The 26,829-nt window shown below is 39.1% G+C and overlaps 1 protein-coding gene across 1 annotated transcript in view; it reads left to right on the top strand.

The window, feature by feature from the left end:
• LOC103189902 (latent-transforming growth factor beta-binding protein 2) overlaps positions 1-26,829 on the top strand; it is a 132,995-nt gene that overhangs the window by 94,188 nt on the left and 11,978 nt on the right. Inside the window, exons 19-28 of the mRNA XM_042338097.1 lie at positions 412-531; positions 1,302-1,421; positions 8,018-8,140; positions 11,789-11,908; positions 12,789-12,914; positions 16,030-16,155; positions 18,536-18,664; positions 19,612-19,734; positions 20,255-20,386; positions 24,911-25,036. Coding sequence (XP_042194031.1) covers positions 412-531; positions 1,302-1,421; positions 8,018-8,140; positions 11,789-11,908; positions 12,789-12,914; positions 16,030-16,155; positions 18,536-18,664; positions 19,612-19,734; positions 20,255-20,386; positions 24,911-25,036 — 1,245 coding nt within the window. The remainder of the gene's footprint in view (positions 1-411; positions 532-1,301; positions 1,422-8,017; positions 8,141-11,788; positions 11,909-12,788; positions 12,915-16,029; positions 16,156-18,535; positions 18,665-19,611; positions 19,735-20,254; positions 20,387-24,910; positions 25,037-26,829) is intronic.

Below are 26,829 nucleotides of genomic sequence, written 5' to 3'. Positions count from 1 at the left end.
ATGAATATAGTTTGTCTTTGGACATGGTGCTTTTATCCTCATAGAGTTAAAATGTTACATCAAAATGTTATTGTAAAGGTTATCCTATTAATTAGTGAACCAGATGGTAGATTTATATTATACAATATTGTACAGATATTTTTCAGATTTGCAGATGAAAGATGTGTATACCTAGTTAAATGTCTGCTCTGTGGCAGACGGGAGCTTGAATAACTTCAGTGCAAGTTACAAAATTTTGACAGTACTTTTTCATTATTTTTCATAACCTTTTTTATCGACTTGTTTTGAAATGAATGGAGAAGCATTGATTTGCTTTCGTATCCAGTTTAATATAATGCAGTGAATTTTCACATTCCAAAAATAACATTCTAATAACTTCAATCTCGTATTTCTCTGACCTGTTAATAACAGATATAAATGAATGTGAACAGCCTACATTGTGTCGGCGAGGACGTTGCACCAATACACCAGGTTCTTATCGCTGTGATTGTGATCAGGGCTACATCATGACAAGACAAGGACAGTGTGATGGTAAATAAGATTAATTTGCGATTCAGTAGTAAATTCAATCATAATTATTGAGGAGTAAATGTCCATGTCAGGACTTTGAACGCACAGTTAGGCTGGTATCCCATGCAATGCTGGGGGAGTGAGAAATTAATTGTTGGATGTACTGTCCCTTGGATGAAACATCAAACCGAGAATTACTCCAGGATGCATCATTAGAGCAGAGCAGGAGGACGTATGTTTACAGTTGTAAAGAGGAATTCCAGGATAGGTACCAGGAAGTTTTTCTTAATACAGGAGGTGATCAATGACTGGAACAGCTTACCAGAGGCCAGGAAAATAGACTTGTTTACAAACCAGGTTGATTCAGTGATGGGGAAGCATTAGGGTGGATGAGATGGATGGGCTGAAGGGCCTTATTCGTCCAGACCATCTTATGATCCCATCTGGTTGTTTAAGTGGATATTAAAGATCTTATGGCAGTACTTGGAAAGAGAAGTTTCTCTAACTGTCCTGTATTCACAAAAATACATTTGGTTATTCACTTCATGGCTGTTTATGGGATATTGCTGTGGGCAAATTTGCTGCCACATTCGCCTACAAAATAAATAGTCACTACACTTTACAGTAAACCCTGTGAAGCTCTTTGGGATGACCTCCAGACACGAAAGCAGATGTTTCCTGAGAGCCATTTATATTGTGTTGTTCACCTACAAAATACACAGTCGTTACAGTTACAGTAAATCATCCCAATGTGAAAAGCACCATCAAAGATTAATATTATTATTTAACAGATATTGATGAGTGTCGTAATCCGACTGCCTGTCCTACTGGAAGATGCATTAATACTCTAGGCTCCTTTGAATGTGTGAGCTGTCCAACTGGATACAAGGCCCAGAATGGAAGATGCCTAGGTAAGATACATAGAGTTACATTGATTTTTGTTGTCATTATTCAGTAACAAATCATTAATCATTCCTAAATCTCATCCAATGCAAATTGTCAAGTCTATGATTTTTATTAAATAAAAGCCTGATTTGGATTTTGCTCAATATACTTTACTTTCAAGACATGTGAAAGTTTGCCAGCTTTAAACGTTAAAAAATCTTTATTTTTCAAGTCTGTTATGGAGTCTTATGATAATATGTTGTAAAATGATGACAAGTTAGTGATGGAAAGAAAAACAAAGATGTAACTTGTCTAGTATAAGTCAAGGTTCAGATAAAGGTTGTGATTGGAATTCAGAAACAACCGATACATCTGTTAGATATAATCTGTTTTATTGGAGTAACTCTGCTGCATTTTCACTTTCAAATAGTAGGAAATTACTAATAACATTGCTTATCTGCCAAGAATTCATAAGTTAAGTGGGAGGTGGAGATTATTTGGTAAATGTTCCATGTCAAGCATTTGGCTGAAGACTAACATTCTGGTCATCAAAAGAAAATTAACCCTTTCTTAGCAGTTTCACTTTTAGCCTTTTTTTAGCGTTCATCTTCACCTTGTCTCTTTCAATGGCTTCTCCTCCCACCCCGGCACAGTCACGTGCAGTGTTTTCTCAGGGATCCATGCTTGGTCCTCTCTTTTTCACATTCTATATGCTCCCATTGGCAACAACAGGCTTAAGATAGGTCCACATGTAAGTGGGTGACACCTAACGCTATCTCTCTATCTCTACCCTCAATTATAAGACCATTGCTGTTCTGACCAATTACCTGTCAGACATCACGTCTTGGATAAGCTCTAGCTTTCTTCAGTTGAATGCTCCTCCCTACCTCTGACTTCCAGCAACTTCCGATCAGGCCACACCCTCAGCTAACACTAGCCTGCTTGTCTCCCACCAAATCCTCACCACCGCCGGTGAACAAGCGTTCAGCCATTCTGCTCCCTCTCTCTTGAACTCCATCCCAAGTCTCTCTGCCTCTTACTGTCCTGACCCATCTTTAAAGCCTGCCTTAAGATCTTTGTGACCATTGTTTGAATCATCTTTCCATCCTTCCCCTCAGCTGTGTGAAGTGTGTTGAGACATCTGCCCATCACTAAAGGTGCTATATAAATGTAAATATAAATATAAATTGAAGCTGTTGCTTGCAACCAATATGGTAAAGCTTCAGTCGCAGCGAATATTACAGTATCAATTGTACAGTATTATTAGCATTCTTTAAAATAAACATCTCAGGCAGTCCAGTAATGTAGCACATTACAACAAAAACAAAATCAATTTGTAAAGCGCCTTTCACATCAGGAGGACGTCCCAAGGCACTGGACAGACAGGGTTTCAGACCTGAGCTGGGGGTCGGGATCGGGGAGGGCAGGGGAGAAGCAAGGAGATCGAAAGCACGGTCGAAGAGAAGGGTCTTGAGATGGGTCTTGAAGGTGGCAAAGGAGGGGGAGAGGCGGAGGGACTGCGAAATGGAGTTCCAGAGGGTGGGGACAGAGTGGTAGAAGGCCTGCCCGCCAATAGTGGGGCGAGCGAGGCGGGGGACATGAAGCAGGCCGGAACCCGCTGAGTGGAGGGAGCGAGCGGTATGGTAGGGGGTTAGGAGGTCACAGAGGTAGGAGGGAGCAAGACCGTTGAGGGCTTTGAAGGTGAGGACCATATCTGTGGATGATGTCACCAAGAGGGAGCATATAGATATTGAAGAGGAGAGGACCAAGGACAGAGCCCAGGGGAACGCCGCACAAGATGGTGCGGGGGCTGGAGGAGAAACCGTTTATGGAGATGAAGTGAAGGCGGTGTGAGAGGTGGATCTGAACCAGTCAAGGACATTAGTGCACTAACGCATTGCTGCCGCATAGTAGAGTAAGACTCTAGATTTCAAGTCTGAAAATCTGCACATAGAGCATTCTGTCTCTGTTGAGCTGTTAAAGAAAAAACGCGAATCAAAGTTGAGACACTTTCTCACAGACAGAGAAATAAATCAGATACCAAACCACCTCAGGCTAGTTTCATCCATTTAATCTCAAAGTTAGCATCTGGCTGAACAGCAGCATTGAATAGATACCTGGGACCAGATTGTCTGTCCCAGGCTTGTTCATGGAATGGAGTGTGGTACAGGAGGACTAAAAGAGGCAAAAATAACAAAGGAAATGGTTGGTGAGAATAATTTTTTTTATTACCTTCCATTTCACTTCTCTGCAATGCTATATCAAGGCTCTGGGGCCCTCGATCACTTAAGCGGCCTTAATTTGTGGGTGAATCTTGACAGTGAGAGTTGGAAAGATATTCACACCCAGAGAAGAATTCTGCCTTCATCCTACATCCATATGTGTGCACTTTTCAGCAGCAGTTTCTGGATAACGATCAGAAGCTGGAACCCTGGCTCCCTTAACCTGGGCACTGACGTCAATAGGAAAATCCCATTCGCTGCCCTACCTGTGATCATCTAACTTTGTGCTGTAGTGGGTAATTCCTTTTTCCCACTAGGTCATCACAAAAACTATAACGTATTATTCCTTAAATTCTTCCGTGTGACAACTAAGATATTTAGGATGTGTAGTACATGCTAGACTATTATCAGCTTGGTACGTTTGTATTGTACTGTATTGTAATTTGCTGAATGGTTGAGTGCTGCTAAATGGCTTGGGGCAGCGTATAATGTTTGAACTTTTTTAAGTTCATTACTCAAAAGCAGCAGACATCAAGAATATAACAATAACATTCACAATCTAATGCAATTACGTATACCCATTAACTGTGTAAATTCTTATTTTAACATGTCCACAGTTCATTTCTACTCAAACTTGTTCCATTTAGCATGTAATAAGTGGCATTTATTTTAAGGTTATAGTTTTGCAATTACAAATGGCAATTTGGTATTTGTACATTTGCTCAGCCACAGCTCAAACTTAGAAATCCAAAGTCAAATCAAATTTAATAACAGTTATTTTTCTCAATTGCCGTTCGCATGCTGGTACATTTTTGTGGGGTCTATCACATGCCTAATGCTAAAAGTAGTAACCATTTGTTTGTTTTCCTTCACTTTGGCTCTGCAGTACCTTGCGTAAGTGGCCATAGTTCACATACAAGTCTTGACATTGGGTTTGGCAAGCTCTTTAACCACATGGGACATTGCAGTCTAGCCAAATATTGTCCTCAACCAACATTTACATAAACACACACATTTTTCCAGCAGGGAATCACTGGTAACAATTAGGAGCAGGATGTCTGGCTGATTGTCCATTCTCTTATTTTTAATGACCTATACTTGGACCCTTAAATTCCATGCTTTCGCATCCACTGTTTCCCTTGATTCAATTCAAATTCTATAGTCACATGCAATTCAATTTAAGTATGATGGTTGTCAAATTGTTAAGTTCCATATTGTTTAACAATTGATATTCTACTCCACTTGGTCAGATGCAGGACATTGCAGAGCCCGCAGCCCACCATTTGGATAACATAAGGAAGAGCTGGCAGATTATTTGTTGAGTTATCCCCTTATAATGGGCTGCAGGGGAGAAGGGCATTATAATGGGACAAAAGTATTTGCTATTTATTACAAACTAAATGATGCTTGCCTCAGCACCAGAGTGATAATCCAATGCATAACAACATAACTAGTGCATGAGTAAAATAGACAACTGAATATGGAAAGCCACATAATGGTCAGTTAGGATCTACCCAAAACACGTTAAAAGCAAATTGTGGCCAACTAAATTCTAATTCATCCTTGGCAGATTTTCTTTTAGTGTTTCCATATTGGGATCTAATATGTGGCAATTCATATCTGGAATTACAATTAGCAAAGTAGATCATATAGGTCATTCTGACACAATTCACTGTCAATGAAAGATAGCCTAAATTAAGGAAATCTCTGTTTTATTTCACCCCATTTCCTTTACATTAGACTGTACAGCACAAAAACAGGCCAGTTGGGCCAAGCAGTCTGTGTCACTGTTTATACTCCACATGTGTCTTTTTGGGAAGGGGATGGGTTGGTTTAGGTGCATAGCAGTTTAATATATATGTGGTGTGTCTTTACAGAATGTTTTTATGGTTGTTTTTACCTAAAATGATTTTTCTTAACCTCTTGTAGGACTGCCATATTTCTGTATTAAATTAAGCAAATATACTGCCAGTTAGTCATGATTCCTGGTATTAAAGTGATTAAATTAAATATACCTTTGAAACTGCCAAAGGGCTGAAATTCTAGTTGCCATTTTCTGCAGCAATTTAGATTTTTTGTGATTATAATTGGGAAGTCCCATTAGAAGCCAACATCATAAATGTTGCTTCACTGAATGACAACCAGAATTTCAGCCCTCAGAGCTCCAAAATTGCTTCTGAGAAAATAAGCTGCTTTACTGATATCTTGCATTATACAACAAAACTGAGATAAGTACTTTCACTTAGCATAATGTCTTAAGACACTTTACAGGGTTGGAGTGGAAACCTCAGAATGAGGAAAGATGAGGGAGGTATATAGGTAGGTGATTGAAGACACAAAAAGGTAGATTTTTAGAAGGGTTTTTAGAAAGCCAGGGGTGTAATAGAGTGACTTTGGGAGAGAATTGCAAGGAGCAGGGGGAAGTAGTTGAAAGCAATGGTGGATTAGCCAGAGCCAGGGAGTTGCAGCAGGCTTAAATAGAGTTGGGGGAGCACGTGTGGAAGTAGAGATGGCAAGAGTGTCACATCTCTACAGTTGGAAACCCTTCTTGAATTGAGTATTATTTGGAATAATAGTGGGTCCTCGCCTGAAGGGCATTAAACCGGGTACACCGTCACAGACTGTTGAAATAATTACATTTTTGCTGCGTTCGTCCTGCACAAAGTCATCTCAAGCTAATTAGAACATACGGTGACCAGTTGTGTTTGAAAATGTGTTTTTGTTGTATCGAGACAGCAAAATTCCTAACGTCTTGGAATTTCTTTGTGTAACTCCTGCCTATAATTTTTACAGTGCCCCCTTTGCGTTTGTGAAAAAAAAAGTTTTATGACAAAGAATAACATTCATAACAAACATTTTGCCTGTTAAATCATTTGGTGTGTCATTCAGTGTAACAGCAATAATTTTTTTAATGTAATAATTGTGTTCCAGTGAGGTTATGTGCAGGTGGCAGTTCAAAGAAACACTGTTAACCTCCTGTGTAAAACTGTGGAGTGTTCCAGCGCCTGAGGAATAGCAACTCACAACTTTTGAAAAGCAAAATATAGGCACACAGGGCCCTTTCTTGGATGAAAAAAATGCCCAACAAATTGTGGAATTTATGCAAAAATGAAAAAAGGTTCTGCCAGCAACTCTTTGTGTAGACTATTCTCAACTCTGCCAATATAAACTTATATCCATCTATGTGAAATAATGTTTTAACAGTTTCCCTCCTTCAGCCTGTTTACTATAGTGTGCATGTTCTACAGATGGTGGGATAGTCTGGGTTGTCTAATGTTTCAGATTCTGTTGTGAATGCATTCCTGCCCTTATCAGTTAATAAGAAAAGGCTACTTGCCCCAGGAAGCCATTTCCCTCCATTTATAATACTCACTCTCGTGTTCAAATCCCTTCATTCCCTGGCCCCTCCCTCCTTCCCTCTCTGTCCTCCTCACTCCCCAATCCACCACTTGGCGCCTCCGCTTGACTGGCACCGGCTCCTGCTCGTTCTTCACACCCTCCCCCCACCATCGGAGGTCGTGCATTCAGCCACCACCCCCTGAAACTCTGGAACACCCTCCCTCAATCCCTCTGCCTTGGCCCCTCTCTCTCTCCTTTACCAAGTCCAGCCTGAAAGCCTTCCTCTTCGACCGTGTTTACAGCCCCCCCCCCACCACCTCCGGCTCGGAATCAGGCTCCATCACTGTTAAGTGCTCTGAGATGCTACCCTGCGTGGTGGGCGATATATAAGCGCAAGTTGTTGTTGTTATAAGGAAACAAATTAACTATATAATTGACTTCACCATAACTACTCTGCCTGCTGAAGGAAAGCTCTGCACATAGACTTTCTGAATCCCCACCCCCAAAAACAATATATAAACTATTCACTTTATTCACCCACACCCTCACTGTTCAATACTGACCCCCTCACCTAAAACCATAGATATTTACTGCACCAAATAAGGCCATTGTGTCTATGCCAGCTCCTTTAAGATCAATTCCTTTCATTCCCATTTCCCTGCTCTTTCCTCATAACCTAGTAGCTGATTCCTTTTAAGGTATTTATTTAGTTGCACAGGCAATATACCTCCCCTCCCCCACAATAGCTGGACAGAAATCATCTCATTCTGCATTAACCCTGGATTTTTGATTCCTTTTTCAAAGTTTTTTAAATTCTTCTGGAATGAAAGAAAATCTACAAGTATTCCAATTAGCGTTTGCACCTGTGGGCTGGGTAGAGGAACAATCCACCAAGATTTCTATTGCTGAATCACCTCCACTGTGTCTAACCCATGGAATTGTATGTCAGCATCATTAGGAGAGAGGGCATGGGATAAACAGAAGGAAGGACAATTATTCAGATGCTCCAGATAGACAAATTTACAATCACTAATGCTTCTATTGTGTTGTACCCATTTCAGATGAGAACGAGTGCTTGACCGCTGGTGTTTGTGAAAATGGGAAATGTATCAATCTAGATGGTTCTTACAGATGCATTTGTAACCAAGGCTTTAAACGTATGGCAGATAACAAGAGCTGCAGAGGTATGTACATTCTTTATATAATGCAACTGATTTCCTGCTTGTTTACAACAGTACAACTGAATTTGTAATTATTAATGTAAAGTAGTATTAATATTGGCTAATTAAAGTAAATGAGCAGTGACTACCTACTCTCAGGTTAAATAGTTGAAGGGTATATAAATATATGTATGGGCATTGTTATCCTGACCTCAAACCTGATCTCAAGAAAAGGATCTATGACCTCTTCATTCATAAAGAATCATCAGATCATTGCTTTAGTGTTTCAAACCACTGATTTCTGCTTCTCAAGCACTTTATATAGTGCCTCCACATGAGGTCCCTTCATTTTATCAAACATCCATTGCCCTTCTTAACTTAGATGCTCTATTTGATTAATGCTAAATCTTGCTTTCAGAAAGTTTCCTTGAAGTAACCAGCAGCGTGCAAAGCCGTGTATCTTCCCCTTTACATGAAAATAAACAAAATGAAAGAGCAGCTTGATGCTGCAATGGGGGGACAATAGAGAGGGTTTCTGGAAGGATGAGATCAGATGCGCCAAAGGGCCTTTTTCATCCAAACTAATCATGTGATCTTGTGTAAGATGTGCCAGGTTATTCACAATTCAAAAACCTGGCTGTGATTCAAAATAATCGTACATGTCATTGAAAGATTGGATCACGCAAACATTCCTGAATGTACAGACATTGAGAGTGAATGACAATGTCATACAATACAGATTTACATTTATATAGAGAGGCCTTTCCAAGGTACTTAAGAGTCCTGGCTTGGGAGTGGGAGCCGAGGGGGTGGGGAGGGGAAAAATGAAAAAAAGGCTTGAGATGACCCTTGAAAGAGGTGAGATAGAGAGCAAACTGTTCTCGACTGGATCTAGATGATTAAGCCAATCATGTGGTTCAACATTGGAACAGGGATGGGACAGTTTGCAAAGCATTTTTAACATGATATCTATTTAGTGGAAACTATTAAGAGGCCACTAAAGATCTCAGACAAAACTAATTTACTAGTGTCAGGCACTGTATAGTTCCATTTCTCAGCAGATTATGGACTTTATCAACGGTATCATCAGGGAACTCCATACAAATCTTTTAAATTGAAGTGTTTGCAATCAGCTCCAAGTTTCTGTTTTTATATGTTTGTCTTTGCACATAGTTTTATACTGATGTCAGTGCTAAATTATTCACTGCCGTGATGAGAGATTTTTCAAAGTCTATTTCTGAGACACAGCTGAAACACTTGACAAGTTAAGTCATTTGTAGTCTGGAACACAGTGGTAATGGGATTGGATTGTTGGACCAATTATATTTTATTATGTTATTTCGGCATTAATGTATTGATTTTCCAACTAGTATCATTTTAAATGTTATCAAATTGCAATAATAAGGAATTATAAAGTTAGTAATAAAACACAGTAGCAATGAGTTACCAGTGGTAAACTACAATGCCATTATTTATTATAAGTACAGTTAAACAGAAGTTGTTAAATTGCAATTGTTAAATACTCAAACAAATATTACATCTGCTGAAATTGGACACAATTTAGGACTTTCAAACAATGTTTAATATTCAGTAAATAATAAAACAAGTTATTGGTTGGAATTCTTACATAAAGATCCCTTCATTTAATCCAAGCTGCTGGATGGTTCTTCCATCTGGCACCATTATAGGAAAAAGTAATAAGGTTTTAGGTTGATCCTTTATAACAAAGGCAAAGGGCAAATGTTGATCTCCATTTTGGATATTATCCAGCACAAGTATATATTGTATTTCAAAACAATGAGGAACTCTCATACTTCTCATATGCGTAGTATCTAAAATATTTTTGAATCACTCATTTCTGATAAACCTTTGCAAAAGTACAGTTTTTAAAAATGTACTTTTGACAGTCTCTTGAACCAAATGATGTTACGTATATTTGAATTGAATATGAACAGCAACGATACAGATTTGTGAATTTGGAACACTGTATTGTATGTGAAAACTCAAATCCAAAGTTAACCATTAGCTTCTTGAACATGAAGTGCATGAACATGAACAGGACCCGAGCAAGGGGGAAATGGTCAGTGTGAGGGGAGGGAGCGAGGAGGGGGGAAATGGTCAGGGTGAGGGGAGGGAAGGGAGGGAGCGAGGAGGGGGGAAATGGTCAGTGTGAGGGGAGGGAAGGGAGGGAGCGAGGAGGGGGGAAATGGTCAGGGTGAGGGGAGGGAAGGGAGGGAGCGAGGAGGGGGGAAATGGTCAGGGTGAGTGGAGGGAAGGGAGGGAGCGAGGAGGGGGTAGAGAGTCGAGAGGGGAGCTGAAGGCTGAAGGTCAAAGAGAAAGGTCTTGAGACCGGCCTTGAAGGAGGAAAGGGAGGAAGCGGCGAAGGCACTGGGGATAGAGTTCCAGAGCCTCGGGGCTGAGAGGCTGAAGGCCCGGCCACCGATAGTAGGGCGGTTAGGGCGGGGGATATGGAGCAGACCGGAGCCAGAGGAACGGAGGGTAGGTAGGGGGATAGTAGGTCGGAGAGGTAGGAGGGAGCGAGGCCGTGAATGGCCTTGTAGGTGAGGGTGAGGATCTTGAATTCGATCCTCTGGGGGATGGGGAGCCAGTGGAGGCGAGCGAGGGTGGGAGTGATGTGGTCCCGAAGCCTGATGTGGGACAGTACTCGAGCTGCAGAGTTCTGAATGACCTGCAGTGTGGAGGGAGGTGGCGGGAAGGCCGACGAGGAGAGAGTTCCCATAGTCCAGCCTTGAGGTGATAAAGGCGTGGACCAGAGTTTCAGCCGCGTGAGGGGTGAGGTAGTGCCGTAGTCTGGCGATGTTCCGGAGGTGATGGAAGGCGGTGCCAGTTGTGGCGCGGATATGGGGGAGAAAGGACAGCTCAGGGTCGAACAGAACACCGTGGTTCCTGATGGCTTTGAGAGGTGGAGAGTGCGGAGCTGATGCTGTCAGCGCCTGAGGTGCGGAGGCGCTGATGTGAGCCAATCAGGAGGGCCTCGGTTTTGCGCACGTTGAGCTGGACAAAGTTATCTCTCGTCCAGGACTCGATGTCGGACAGGCAGCTGTCAGGGCATCGGTGGTCGTGGAGTTGAGGGTAGAGGAGGAAAGGTAGAGTTGGGTGTCATCCGCATACATGTGGAAGTTAACCCCATGTCTGCGGATGATGTCACCACAGGGGGAGCGTATAGAGGGTGAAGAGGAGGGGACCGAGGACAGAGCCTTGAGGGACACCGCACGAGACAGTGCGGGGGCCGGAGGAAAAACCATTTGTGGAGACAAAGTGAAGACGGTGGGAGAGGTATGACCTAAACCACTCAAGGACAGGGCAAAAAAACGAATACATTGTCCATTTCAAAAGATACCCTAAGAATGGAGGCAATCTAAGCCCCCAGAAAAAAATCTAAATATATTTACATCTGCTATTTACAGTGATTCTTCCCAATGCTGTATGCACAATGTTACCATATGAAGATCTTATTTATATGATGATTTTATTTTTTGATGTGTTATCGACAACTCTTATAAAATGAAGATTGTTTCTATGGCATTTGTTTAGTGTAAAGACATCTGACCTTATTCCAATCTTAATTCTAGTAATAACACAATAACACAAGATTAACTGTACCGCTGTATTGTATTGACTTCCTGCTAAATTGAAGTGTTTGTTTTACAGATATTGATGAATGTGCTTCCTTGAATGTTTGTCCTAATGCTCTCTGTACAAATACTGAAGGCTCCTACATTTGTACCTCCTGCCCTCCTGGATATGGAGTATCAGAAGGCAGATGTGAAGGTATTTTTGAAAAGGCCTCAATTTTGTTCTTGTTCTCACAAACATAAGAAATCACAATGGAAATATGGATGAAGAATGTTCTTTGGCCCATTTGATCATATTATTCCAGAATATGCATCCTACCGTTCTTCAATTACCAGCTGTTACTTAAATAAATCCAGCAACCACCTTCTACCCTCTTCCCTAGAGACTTGTTCCAGCAGTAGATTACCTCTCTGTAAAGAAATGTTTCTTGGTGTCTGTCCTAAAATTGCCCTTGGCAAGGGGCATCCTCTGATCTCCCTCCCATCTGTCTTGAATTTGCTTGCAGCAATTCTGGTATTCTTTGTGAGTCTCATTATTGTTATTACACATTGTAAAATTTCAAAATAATGACTTGAAAAACAAAATAAAGATTTGTTTCTGAGGCACAAGTCTGATGCAAAGCTGACTGAGCTTGTGCCAAACCTAACTCTAACATTGCAGGAAAACGAACAGAACTCAGTATGCCCACAGAATGCCTTGATTGTCTTCTTGTCTTATGGAATCAATCATGTGCCTACTTCAACTCTTAAAGGAGTCTTTACAAATGTTCAGGGATGCAAACCACTACCACAAAGTCTCATCTGAAGGATGACACCTCCAACAATAGTGGCCTTCACCGTGGCCAGCGACTCACAGCGCTTAAGAGAAATGACTACTTTAATGCCATCAATGTGGCCTGTTACCAGGAGATTTTGATGTTTGCAACATGGTTTACAATCTCAAGGTTGTTACAGAACATGGTCAAAGGACTCAATGCAAACTAAATAAATAAAGAATAGTTTAATAAATGTAGCTAATTGAGATTATTATATTTGTCCTTTGTACTTTGTATAATTCATTGAATTTTGTGTTACAGATATTGATGAATGTGCTTCCCCAAATGTTTGTCCTAACGGAGTTTGTTCAAATACTGACGGATCCTACACCTGCTTGCCATGTGGCCCTGGATACAGAGTGTCTGAGGATAGACGCAGATGTGAAGGTATACATAAAGGGATCAAAATTGTTGTACTACTAAACACATTCTGTTTCTTGTTTAAGGAAAGTCATTAAAATGTTTTAGTAAATCCTCCCAAATTTGAATTGTTGTAGCTCCCAAACTCAGCTGAAAGGCCATTTTGAAGTCTGGTTTAGCGTGGATTACTTTTGTGCATTGATACTGTTCTTGTTTACCCTATTCATAGCTACTGGCCTAACTCAATCTCAGTTAGAGCACAATGAATATCCTGGAAAGGGTGATTTCTGCATTTGCAAATGGCAGTGTAGTCCTTGCTGAAATTTTGGTCGAACTAGGACTAAAACACATCTTTGTAGGTTAGAATACTTCTGTGCTGCTGGAACTCTGCTTTTCTTATGGTTTTCCAAAAATTTAAATGGGTGGAAATTTAATTATAATAGATGGTATTATTTCGTTTTTCCATTGGAATACATTAATAATTCAGTGATAGTCAGATGGTGATGGTGCAGACAAGCAGTCCACTTGTGTCCTGAACAACAGGAACAGCCTGCTTTGCAAACAGAGAAAACTATCTTACTTTAGCCAAGTTTAATCTCTTATTCGAGCAGTTGGATAAATAATTATATTCAAATCACAAGTTCTGACTTTGGCGATGGGGAAAAGAAGAATTAAAACGGAGTCTTGCTTGTCCTATATCTTAACAACAACAACAACTTGGATTTATATAGCGCCCTCCACACTGGACGGCATCTCAGAGCTTCACAGTAACGGATCCCGGGGCGGAGCCGGGGGGAGGGGGAGGAACCAGGGGAGGGGGGGGAGCTGGGACAAGGGGAGGAGCCAGGGGGATGGGGAGGAGCAGGGGGAGGGGCCAGGGGAGGGGGAGGAGCCGGGGCGGAGCCAGGGGCAGGGGGGGAGTCAGGGGGAGGGGAGGAGCCAGGGGAGGGGGAGGAGCCAGGGGTGGGTGGGAGGAAAGTGACCAAAGGTACGGTCGAAAAGAAAGGTCTTCAGCCGAGACCTGAAAGTAGGAAGAGAGGGGACGAGGGGAAGGGAGTGAGGAAGGGAGTTCCAGAGCCTCGGGGGGTATGAAGGCCGAGGGTGGAGCTCCTTCCCATAATTACAAGCTGTCAAGGTTTCTTCCTTGTTCCCTGTCATACACAGGAAACACATCAATCTGTTTGTTTACTCCAGTGCTATTACTTCAGCATTGTTCCATTACTGTTTTATGAAAATGTACAGTCATTTATTTAACAGTACAATGGAATCCTGCTATTCTCACTTTTCGCTTTCCAACCCCAAAATCATGTAGCAGTATCATTCATACCAGTATGATGTAGTTTAACACAAGGGGAGTTTTCAGTAAGCCATGTAAAATGGTGTTTGTTTGTTAAGGAACTACAGGGAAACCTGTAGTTGTGGAGTCCTGTAGCTCAGTGGTTAGAGCACTCGCTTTGCAAGTGAGAGACCTGAGTTCAATTCCAGGCAGAGGGCCAAACCTTGGGCAAGTTTCCTTACTCCACACAGAGCCTAATAATAATCCCTCCAAAACAAAATAATAATAAATTGGTCATTTTCAATCCATGACTGTTTGTGGGACATTGCTGTGCGCAATTGGCTGCCGCGTTCACCCACAAATATACAGTCAATTCACTTTACAGTGTGTTCTGTGAAGCGCTTTGGGACGTCGAGAAGGCGTGAAAAGGGGTTTATATCAAATGCAAGGATTATTATTATTATTAAACCTTGTAAATCTTATATCACAGTCACTTGGCTCCGGTGTCTCTGTGGCTGTTATAAATGAGTCATGGAAAAATGGCTGACTTCCAGATCACAGGCTGCTGCTGATCCGGGTTAGATTCCTGGGCAGGGCGACACATTGGGCAAGTTTCTTTACTCCACACTCGCCTCTGTTTACCAGCAATAAGTAGGAACCCGATTGTTAGTCAATTGGCAGATCACTTTTCCGCAGCTAATAATCCCTCCAAAAAAAAAATTGGTCACGCAATCCACAACTGTTTGCGGGACACTGCTGTGCACAATTTGCTGCCGCGTTTTGTCCACAAAATATACAGTCACTACACTTTACAGTATATTCTGTGAAGCGCTTTGAGACGTCTCAAAGACGTGATAGGGCGCTGTATCAAATGCAAAGATTATTATTATTATATAACTTCCTGCTCAGTGTGTACATGTAACCTAGGCACAGGAAGCACATATAATGTGACCTGAGCATTGCCTGCAGTGCCCAGGGATGTGGTGCTGACAGCACTTTGTGACATTAGCAGTGACCTGATAATCCAGAAGTCTTTTTTTTCCACGGGAGACCAGCTGCCAGTGTCAGTGTACCGTGACTCTGTTTAGGCCATGGCGGTGCAGTATATTGAAGGGTACTATAATGGGGGGTTCCTTGTATTGTAATTTTAGTTGTCATCTATTCAGGGAGAGCTGTGAATCTTTTATATTGAACAATTTATAAAATTACACTTAGGGCTGCAGATTTGGCACGGCATCTTTTGATAAAAAGTGAGAGTACTCATCACTCCTGTTAAAACCTTAAATATAGTCTTAATTTTGAAGCCTGATTTCTGTAAGTTCTTTCAAGAAACTGAATTTAATAATTTGCCAAATTCTGCATATGATGAAATGCTGTGTTAATAAAGTAAAAATGTTTGAAATGTAAATGATATGTACAAAAAACACTTGACCAGTCATTTTGTTTAGATTGTTCAAATTATAAAGAGTTAGTTATGAGTTAGTTATGTGATCAACGCCTTCACTGATAAAATGGACTAAATAGCATTGAAAGGACGAGATCAAACAAGCCAAAGTACCTTTCATCTGAACCTTGCTTGTGTAAAATAAATGCTGAGAAGTCAGCAAATACTATACATATTTAATGCAGTTGTAAATGTTAGAATTGGGAGAGCAACTACTTAATATCAAGGATTAGAGGAGGTGGTGGTGAAACAAATTGAAGCAAGATTCAGAAGCAGGAATCTCTTCCTAATACTTACAACATATGTAGGTTATCCTGTTTTTCTGATCAGCAAAGCTGGAAAGTTACTCATCCCAGCAAAGTTGGCAAGTAGAATTTTCTGTCACTTATTCTAATCTAACTGGTATGAAATTGCTCCTGTAGACGTCAATGAATGCTTGACCGAAGACATCTGTGGTTCAAACAGAGAATGTATGAATACTGATGGCTCTTATTTCTGCATTTGTGCCAAGGGCTACACCACCATTCCTGGTGGGACAGGCTGCCAAGGTAAGATATCCCAAGTGTAAATCTATTTAAGTATCATATAATTTAATACTTCCTGAGAAAGATTACATTTTGATTAGTTTGTTGAACAGATATTTTTCGGGTTCGGTTTAAGTCTAAATTCAGTTGCAAATTTCCTGCTGTGATGATGCCACAGTAAATTGGCTGTGAAGAAGATGTCACCTTTTCACATTCAAATATATTAATCATCAAGCTGCCTATCCTTCATTAAAATCTATGCTGTTATTGTAGTTCGTGAACATTGGGACAAATGTTTTCATTGATCATCTTTGGAGTAAATTGCTTTTCATTAGTGACAAGTTTATTCATTGCAATTGATGGTAATTAAAACTATACAAATGGAGTTAATAATTCAGGTAAATGAGTTGCTAATCTTGGATTTAATTTGGAGCAGACTCTAGGTGTTAGGAGGCCCCAAACTAGCTGTTATTACAAGTTTTAATTGCAAATGTCAATAAAACTGCTTCAAACCCAATCAACAAAACATCACTTACTTGTAAACAGGATAGTTTCACCCACAAAATACAGTCAATCCACTTTACAGTATATCCTCTGAAGCACTTTGAAATGTCTCAACGACATGATAAAGCGCTATATCATGTGTAAGAATTATTAATAACCATCTTTGGATTAGCTTCAAACTAATCAAGGAACAAACAGACAAGATGATTTTGAGTAAATATGACAATTAAGAAACAATGATCCTCAGGAGAAACGAATAGAACCATAGACATTTACAGCGCAGAAGAAAGCTATTCAACCCATCGTGTCTGAAGGAGAGTAAAAGAACATCCTGAACAAACAACTGGGACAGCTGCTATCAACTCCTGAATATGCCAGATAACAATCCAAAATTAAGTCAAATGCTTTAATGTTTGGAATAAAAACAGCAATGGATTAAACACTGAACAGGAAATGTTCAGATATTTTTAATGGAATTTAGCATATCTGGAATAGTTTTGGCACAAGGTGAAGCCAAGTGTTAAAATAGACCCTTGTGTGTTAAAACCTGGATTAAAGAGCAGTTTTGATCATTATGACCATTAAATTATGGGATACAAGTGTTTAGAGGGCAGACCAGATACTGGGGACTGGGATTCTTGCCTCCCAGCTCCTGTTATCCCTATAAACCAAAGCCCTACGGGTAACGTACCTAGCTGGAAAAGCAGTGGGAAAGCTTTCCAGACAGTGCTTTCAATGATGACTTATACGGTTTTAGCTGGTTAAACTCCAGCAGTATCCAAGTGCACACTCTGGGGTCCCCAATCCTTGCCTCTTGCCAACCTGCGCCTAATATTCTCTGAAAATAAATAAGCAGGATGCATCCTGTTGAGAAGAGAGTGTGCATTCCACTCCAAAACGCAGGAATTTTCATGTGTAAGTTTCATGCATGGAATGCTCAATTTGGTTTGGATACTCTTAATCATGGTGGTGGGTTTCAATTTATGTCAGACACCTGTCTGGCTTTAAAAAAATAGTCTCTACACTTTACACTTTCCTGTGAAAAACTTTGAGAAATTTAAATATTGTTAGAAATATCTGAAAACAAGAGTATAAAAAAGTATAGGAAAAAGCAAGAGAATGGACCAAATGGATAGCCTTTATAAAGAGCCGGCATAGGTACAGCGGGCTCAGTGACTTTTTTTGAACTGAAAAATTCTTACACTATGTGGAGTCCTGTAGCTCAGAGGTTAGAGCACTCGCCTCGCAAGCGAGAGACCTGGGTTTGATTCCCGGCAGGACAAAATGTTGTGAAATGTCCCTAGTCCACATGCCTCTGTTTGCCCGATTGTCAGTCAATTGGCGGGTAGCTTTTCCCGGGGTAATAATTTCTTAAAAAAAAAATTTTGTTATTTAATCCACGACTATTTGTGGGACTCTGCTGTTTGCAATTGGCTGCTGTGTTTTGCCCACAAATATACAGTCAATTCATTTTACAGTGTATTCTGTGAAGTGCTTTGAGAAGTCTAGAAGATGTGACAAAGCGCAATTGGCTGCCGCGTTCGCCCACAAATATAGTCAATTCACTTTACAGTCTACTCTGTGAAGCGCTTTGGGACGTCCTCCCGACGTGAAAAGCGCTATATCAAATGCAAGGATTATTATTATTATTATTATTAATGCGCTATAGCAAATGCAAGGATTATTATATTTATATCTTTTTTTACCCAAAGCTGAAGACTTGCACTACAGCAGAACAATACAGCAAATAGCCTAGTCCCAAAGTGACAGAAAAACCTCAAACTACACAAAATTGGAGTAAATTTTTAACACATCTATGTTATTGAAACTATAACTTTTACACTTGTGATCGCTCAGTCTCTGTAGATCTATTCTGATTGTGGGGTAAATCTGCTCATAGATATCAATGAATGCCTGACCAGTGACATCTGTGGTCCAAATGGAGAATGTATAAACAATGAAGATGGCTCCTATTACTGCCTTTGTGCTCAGGGCTACATCACCACTCCTAATGGGACTGGCTGCCAAGGTGAGACAATCCAGCTGTACATATACAGTATATAAAAGCATAAGCCAACAAAATATCAGCAGTCACTTTGGTATATAATGTGCTCTACGATTTATAAATCTAGGAGGGAAAAATAAAGTTTGTTCTTCTTGGCTATTGTGATGGTTCATTTAAAGAAACAGAATCTCTTCTACTTTAGACTACAGATGGACTCATGACTGTAAACAAACAGTATACGTTAGATCTTGGCCAGAAGTCTCAAACAGGGTACTACGGTTTGTTAAGATTCAGGCATTTTGGCATGAATAGAAATGACTTTGTTTGAATACTGAGTAAGGCACTTCTTGTTTTATGGAATGATGGGAGAGCCTACCTATGGTTACAGAGGGAGAGGAATGCTCCACATGAAATATTCAGTTCAGAACCACTTTTATCCTAGAAGTAACAAATCCCTCTTGAAGTATAAATTCTGCATGAAATTTATCCAAAGGATGAGCAAAAATACATGTAATGTTTGCATAGCTTCTTACCACAAACCTTGTAGAGGAAGTGCTTCTTGGTCAGATAGACATAATAATGGTTGTAGCACCATCTACAGTTTTAATAAAAGAATGACAGAGAGAAGAGGAATTCTACATAGTTACATCCATATTATTCATTTTGATTTCAGAGTGTTCTAAAAAACTATTTCATTGCAATAGGTAACAATAGTCAAAATATTGTGCTTTCAGACTAGGGATCAGAGTTTACAGTTTTGGCAAGAATTATTGTGAACCTTCATGTTTAATAAGTACACAGATAATCTTGTTTGAACAATTAAAGTCTAAATGAAAACAGCTTCATTGTTCTTTGATACTGGTCTGGTTGTGTTCCTGTTGTATAGACAATTTGCACTGTTAAAGGATTCTAACACTACTCAATACTGCGGAAACAATAATAGCTTAACTGTAAACTGCTCTATCTCACAGATTGGGATGAATGCACTGAAGATGCCAGGTGTGCAGGAGGTCAATGTCTAAACACAGATGGCTCTTATATGTGTAAATGTGAAACAGGTTTCACACATTTACCTGAAACAGAAGACTGTGTTGGTAAGAATCAATAAAATCTGATATTTTAGAATGGCTTATATTCCATTTTGAAGTAAAAATCAAGTTCTCTGAGTCCTACCCTGGGTGAGGGCGCTATATAGATGCAAGTTGTTGCTGATGGCTACTTTTCATAGCTTATATGTTTGAAAAGTCACTGGAAAGAAAAAATCTCTTGTTCACTTTTCCTGGAATGAAGAGTTTCACTCTTGTATATCAATAATATTTTACATGATTTTATATTACAGTCTAACAGATTACTTGAAAATCATATAATATCTTTGAAAACTAAAATGTTAACATTATTTGGTTTTGTTGTAAATTCTCTAGATTGGAATGGTTACACAATTGGCTGCCGCATTTTGCCCACAAATATACGGTCAATTCACTTTACAGTCTATTCTATGAAGCGCTTTGAGACGTCGAGAAGATGTGATAAGGCGCTATATAAACCGCAAGGATTATTATTATTATTATTATTAACAGAATGGTGTTACTTTTTGTTCTGCTTATATCTACTTAGATATTGATGAATGCAGCGTATATGGCAGTTCTGTATGTGGGATGTGGAAGTGTGAGAACACTATCGGTTCGTACCAGTGTATTATGGAGTGTCAGCCTGGCTTCCAGCACACATTTATGGGTGAATGCACAGGTGAGTTTTCTCTCTGAGCACAGGCTGGACAACTTGGATCTTTGTCAAGTTACAATGAAAGGCAATGATTCTGTATAACACTACTGTAATGGGACACTTTGCATATTACAGATAATTTAAACTGACTACGTGCCCCAGACATTTGGATGACTCAGACATTAAATTAAACCAAATAAATAATACAATATATCATCAGAATTGAACAGGCTATTTTAAAATACTCAAAATTATTGGAAAAGTAAAGTAAAGCTGGTGTGCAAGCTTAGCAATCAGTGTATATAATATAACCTTATTGTATAAAACTCTATAAAGTTACTTCCTTCATTTGAGATTATTGAGACTCATTGACCTCTAAGCAACCTGGCTGTGAATATTGTCCTGGTGACAACTACTTAAAAAACTAGGGCAACTGTCAAACATTATAGTTTCATTAAGGTTCGACAATCCAACAACAGATTATTAATCATCACTAGCAACAGAAAATATACTGTACCTTGTTTAATTTCCTGAGATATATTGCTCTAAATCGCTCCAAACTGAATTTGTCTGCCATCTATTATTTTGGGAGTGCCTGTGTTTAAATGTTTGATAGCAGTATTCAACATCTTCAAAACCGCATACTTTTGTGTAATTGAAGAATTCTTCACATGTGAAAACAGAATTTGTGTGAACAGTTGAAAATGTTGTAAAAATATAAACATTGTGAACAGATTTCAGTCATATTATAGCCATTTATGATAAGTGGGAGTCAGGTTGCAAACAGTTTGCAAAATTAAAAAAAAGTTTATTTGATATTTGTGTCATTGGTGTTATAGACACAATAATTACTGCAAAATCTAGTGATTGTGTATTTGTAAGGCAAATGTATAGTCCGTTTAACCACAATAAGGTAGGTCCTACAAACAGCCATGACAAATTTATCTAGAGGATTTGTGGCCAGGACACAGGGAGAATCTCCTCTTTTTCAATTGTGTAATGGAATCTTTAATATCCACCTGAATATGATGGGACTTTGGTTTAACATTTAAACTACACAACAACGCTTCTGACAATACGGCGCTCCCCTCAGTACTGAACTGGAATGTCTTTTTACACTATATGCACATTCCTAACAGAGCTTGAACCCACAATCAGAGGCAAGCATGACTTCACAATCGGACTTCACCAAGCTTTAATTATACAAAAGCAGGAACAATAAAGGCAAATGAGGTTATATGATGAATAAATAATATTTCAACCAAATTGAAATGATTCACGTGATCCTTAAAATAGAAACCAAATAATGGAAAGCATGACTAGTCTTTCATTGAGGCAACATCTTACATCTTTGGCAAGAGAATGTTTAGAATTCCTTAGGAAACAAAGTTGTCTTTCTCACTTTTGACATTTGAACAACCACATTAATGGGACTGTGAAGCAAATCTGACCAGTGTGCTCTCTATGGTAACAGTAATGTTTTGTTCCATCTTCGAGGAGGTAATTTATTCTTGAATAGGAACATTCCAGGGGAAAAAAAGCAAAATTAAACATTCATCAGAAATTACATTACATTCCTGTTTTTCAGTATTCCCTCTTGACTGTTCTGTGCTGTGAGCAAGGCTAACAGGCCCCAGTGCAGTGTATTAAGACATTTTAGGCACTGGATCAGTCACGTTATTTTGGGCTGGTAACCAGTTAAATTCTTACCAGTGTTCCATTGTTTCCCTGGGGGGTCAAATCTTTTGATTTGTTGTTAAAATCTCTCAGGTCCGAGCACTGGAAAGTATGATGTGCAACTCAGTGACTTCTGGCTTAACAAAGATGATAGACATTCTTTGATATAAGAACATTGTTGTGGTCCAGATAGTCTTGTATTCTGGCTTTGTTGCCTGCTATTAGAGACACTGATAGTTCTTGCTTAATCTTGAGTGACCTCAGAGCCACCGTGTGGAGGCAGATGAAACAAGTGGATTCTGTTGGTTTGCAGACATTGCTGTAGACATCAACAGAAAGCTGATACTGCAACAATTTAGTTCAACAAACATAAACATAACAAACAATGTAACAACAAACATAAATATATTTCCTTATTTTAATATTAATAGCATTTATTCATGGTGATAGTATTTCATTGGTAATTCTTGGATTGAAGGACGTTAAATGTGTTTTTTCTTCACATCATTTATGAACAACTAAAATGGGATTTTTCATTCTCTCTAGTAAACAATAATGTTTGCATTTTGATTTATAGCACTTTCCATGTCTTCTAGACATCTCAAAGAGCTTCATAGAATATATTGTAAAGTGAATTGACTGTATATTTGTGGGTGAAATGCAGCAGCCAATTGCTTGCGATATATGTACAGTGTAAATGGCCATTATGTGTTCTATAATTTCCAGAAAGTGGAAACTGTGACCCTAAAGCCGCTCCCATTGCTGCCATAAACAAATAAATAGCAAACTTTCAAAAGTGTCTAATGCTAATGAGAATGACCATGTTGCAGGCAGTGATGTAAAGCTCCAAATAAACAATTATGATGATTGGTGGAAACAATTCTCGGGTGGGAGACCACTAGGTTGTATTAGGAAGTTTTTAATGGTTATTTTCAGTTGTTGTGACTGGATAATATTATCAGCAGCTGCTGTTCATTAGGTTGATTAACATTTACCACTTAGTTAAATCCATTGCTTGAAGGTTAAGAATGTTGGTGATCCTAATTCACAGAGGCACAAACTTGAATTCCATTCCTACTGGTGACATTTGGTACTTGAGTGAGTGGTCAGTAATACGGACAAATCAGAGGAGCATCCTTGTCTCTCAGTGGAGAGCAATGGGTGGGTGAACAGGGTGAGCCTGGTCCTGTAGTGTAGCGGCCTTGAGAAAAGCTCTCTGTGCTGCACCCTAATGCCATTCTGCTTCTCTGGTCAGAGGAATGTGCGAGTGGCCGAATCCCAACCCGAGGCTTGTCTCATTTTGTATTTATTTACCTTCTGCAGCTTCATGTCCTTATTTCATGCATCATCCTTGGTTGAAATGAGGTACAGAGAGCTACTCCACTGTTTCAGTTATTGTTCATGAACCAGACTCTTGATATTCACTTCAAATGAAAATGTAAAAATATGCCACAGTTTAGCAGACAGCAATTAACCTGAGGCTGTGTAATGTGAAAGTGGGCAGCTCCCTTTGAATAACATTCTGTATTTCCATGCCATTTTCTGTATGTCATTCGTTGCTAATAAAAGAAGCATTGAAACAGTTACTTTAATGGGCAAATGCAGATGGCAGTCGGCATGAGATCATGTTGTTTAGCTGCCGATTTTAACCCAAGTAAGATATGAGCCTGTGTGTTCACCCATTATTGCCTCCTCATAGATTTCCAGTGGGTTAAGAAATCCTGACCTAAAACCAAAAAATACATTTAATTATATTTGTATATTAACATTATTAAAATATTATTTGCTTATTTCCTGCATCCCAAAATTGGAATTAATTGTGTTCTGTAATTAAATACTTACTATTCATACCGTTACTTTTCAGGACATCACAGTAGGACATATAAGTTGTTGATATATAGTAGTTCTCATTCACCTGGATTTTAAAACCTGTTTAATGTCATGGTTTTTAAAACTTTTTTAACAGTGTGAAATGTATAATGCATTGTTTTACATTAATGTGTACATTCCCACACACTAGGACCTCGCCTTAAATAGTAGGTTCTTGGCTAAGGCACAACTCTCGTTCTCAGGTTCTGATCTGTACATGTACTGTATGTGAGAAATGGGTTGTATCTAGCCTAAACATTCTAACAAATTAAAGTAAAAATTACAAACATAAGGGTCCAGAGGAACTCCAAAAGACATCCTTCACTTCTGAATGCTGCAATCCTGACAGAATAGTCGATGTTAGCAGTGAACCAAAAGCATTCATTACAGTTCTGCAGCTGCTATCAATTACTTTGAGGTGCAGTAAAATAGCTAATAGTTATATGCCCCTCTGGTAATTTACAATAACTGTCTTGAACTTTAATGATAGTTAAAATTATTTTCCTAAGGAAACCAGTGCATTAAAAGAATCCTAATGAGATATTCACTTTTGATGTTGTTGTATTTCTTTTCAGATTTATACTTTAAATAATTAACCACAGCTGTGATTTACTTTCAATAAGTGCTACAAAACAGTTCTGCATTTCAGTATTTTTGGGGATAAACTGCTTCACAATGAGAATTTGCCTCCATCCACTATAAACTTTCGTAGTGGGAACCAACCCACCAATCAGATTTAAGTTGTCTGTATGTTTTTCATATTTAAACTGTATATTTTTGATAATCTTCATGATCCGCTGCACAATGTCCTGCCACATAATTACCATTATTTTATTCTATTTAATACTTGCCTTTTTATAAATACTGTGGAGTGGCAGTCTAGGAGATACTAAGCTGATTGTTATTGCTATTTGTTACTTCACTGCACCTCATTGTCTATTCCCATGTCTTATATTATTCAATCCATCACTAAATTATTTTTAATATTTGTTTTTATTCCAGATATTAATGAGTGTATGAATGAGACCATTTGTAGTGTCCATGAGTATTGTGAAAACACAGTTGGCTCCTTCCGCTGTGTCTGTGATCGGGGTTTTCAAAAGCCACCTGGAGAGCAGAGGTGTGTGGGTAAGTAGTAATTGGTAGCTTTCATGCCAAACATTATTGAAAAAATATTTTCAGTGTTCAAAAGCTCTCTTGCATGCTGAACACAACCGATGGGGAAATGCGAGAAGATTCCTGTTTGCAAAATTGATCTCATAGATTTATGCAGCTACTCAAGATTCATGATCATTGTTGCATTTAATTATTTTAATAATAATAATCCTTGCATTTGATGTAGAGCCTTATCATGTCTTCAAGACTTCTCAAAGCGCTTCACAGAATATACTCTAAAATGAATTGACTATATTTTTAGGCAAAAATGGTCCTTTTTAACACTTTGAGCATTAGAGATGAATACTATTTTTCTCAGTCTAGTTCAAAAGTATCTATGCAGAATGTTGCAGTCACTACACAAGATAGTAATTACTTGTGAAGTGCTTTGAGATATGTTAATGGAGTAAGGCTATACAAATGTAATTTCATTTCTTTAACCTTCCCCCACAGATTGTGCGTGGGCTGAAATTGGTGCTAAACTAGGTTTTGAAATAGTCTGTAGATGTAGTGAACTGAATCCATATTACTTAATCCACTATTACATGTTCTAACTAACTGAGTGATGCAAATATGTTGTATGCTAATTATAGGATACATGATACATTTTAAATCTCATGCCCTGAGCTGTTCTGAGTAGACTGCAAAATTATTAGTGACCTAGTTACCATCTAAGTTAATTATAAATTTAATTTTAATTTAAATGTAATTACATTTGCTACTTTGGCAATTCCTGGAATAAATCATACTTCTGTCAATTACTCCCAACATTCATCAGTGCTCCTAAAATATAATAATTTTGCATTTGATGTAGCATCCATACTGTCAAAACACTTGAAAGTGCTTCACCGGTAATTGCTATCAAGTGTATGGGACTGTATATTTGTAAGCAAAAATAGCAGCATTTTTCTCACAACAAGATCCCATTGAATATCCAATGAATCTGGAGGAATGTTGGCCAGTGTACTGGGAGAAATTCCCTTCTTTTTTGAATAGTGTCATGGGATCTGTGAATGTCCATCTGAACAGGCTGACAATATGATCTCACGCTGATGATTAACTGCCAGGAGATGAATGTCAAGTGAAACAAGATGAATATTCATTCCTATTATTTACGTCATCGTAAGATAAAATGTGCTATTTGAAAACTGTATGTGTTATGTTAATTCAAACTTCTGTTTATCAAAAACCTGAAAGCAGAATGTCAGCTGTGGTTCTGGTATTGATCACAGACTGCATTTTGCTGTAGAGCCTTATTGGGATTTACTGCTACTAATAATAATATTCCTTGCATTTGATGTAGTGCCTTGTCACGTTGTCGAGACGACTGAATGTCAATGTGGGGTTTTAATGTCAAAATTATGAATTGCATACCATGAGCTGCACTTACCCAGTGCATCTGGTTTGCGAGTAATGTATTTTACACTAAATTGTCCAAAGATAAGGAGTGAGTTATTTTGTTGTGCAGTTGAACCAGATAGTTTATGAAACTCATTCTCAGCTGCATTTGGCAGGTTTGAGTGACTTCAGGGCCTGACAATCCAAACGATGACCACCTGGCTGGGAGGCAGGCCTTTGCTGCTGTTGACAACAACAACAAGAACAAATTACATTTGTGCAAGTCATTATAGCAATAATACTTTGAATATATTTTGATTTCCTACAGCTGTCTAAGACAGGGTTATTTTATTTTTTACCTAAAGAATGCAGTGATCCTTGATTTCACCCTGTGGAGAAACGTTCAAACAACCATGCATTTTCCACCA

This window comes from Callorhinchus milii, unplaced genomic scaffold (genome assembly GCF_018977255.1).
Source record: "Callorhinchus milii isolate IMCB2004 unplaced genomic scaffold, IMCB_Cmil_1.0 Scaffold9, whole genome shotgun sequence".
Classification (NCBI taxonomy): Eukaryota; Metazoa; Chordata; class Chondrichthyes; order Chimaeriformes; family Callorhinchidae; genus Callorhinchus; species Callorhinchus milii.
Note: the sequence above shows the minus strand (reverse complement) of the source record. Positions and strands in the feature narration are given on the sequence as shown.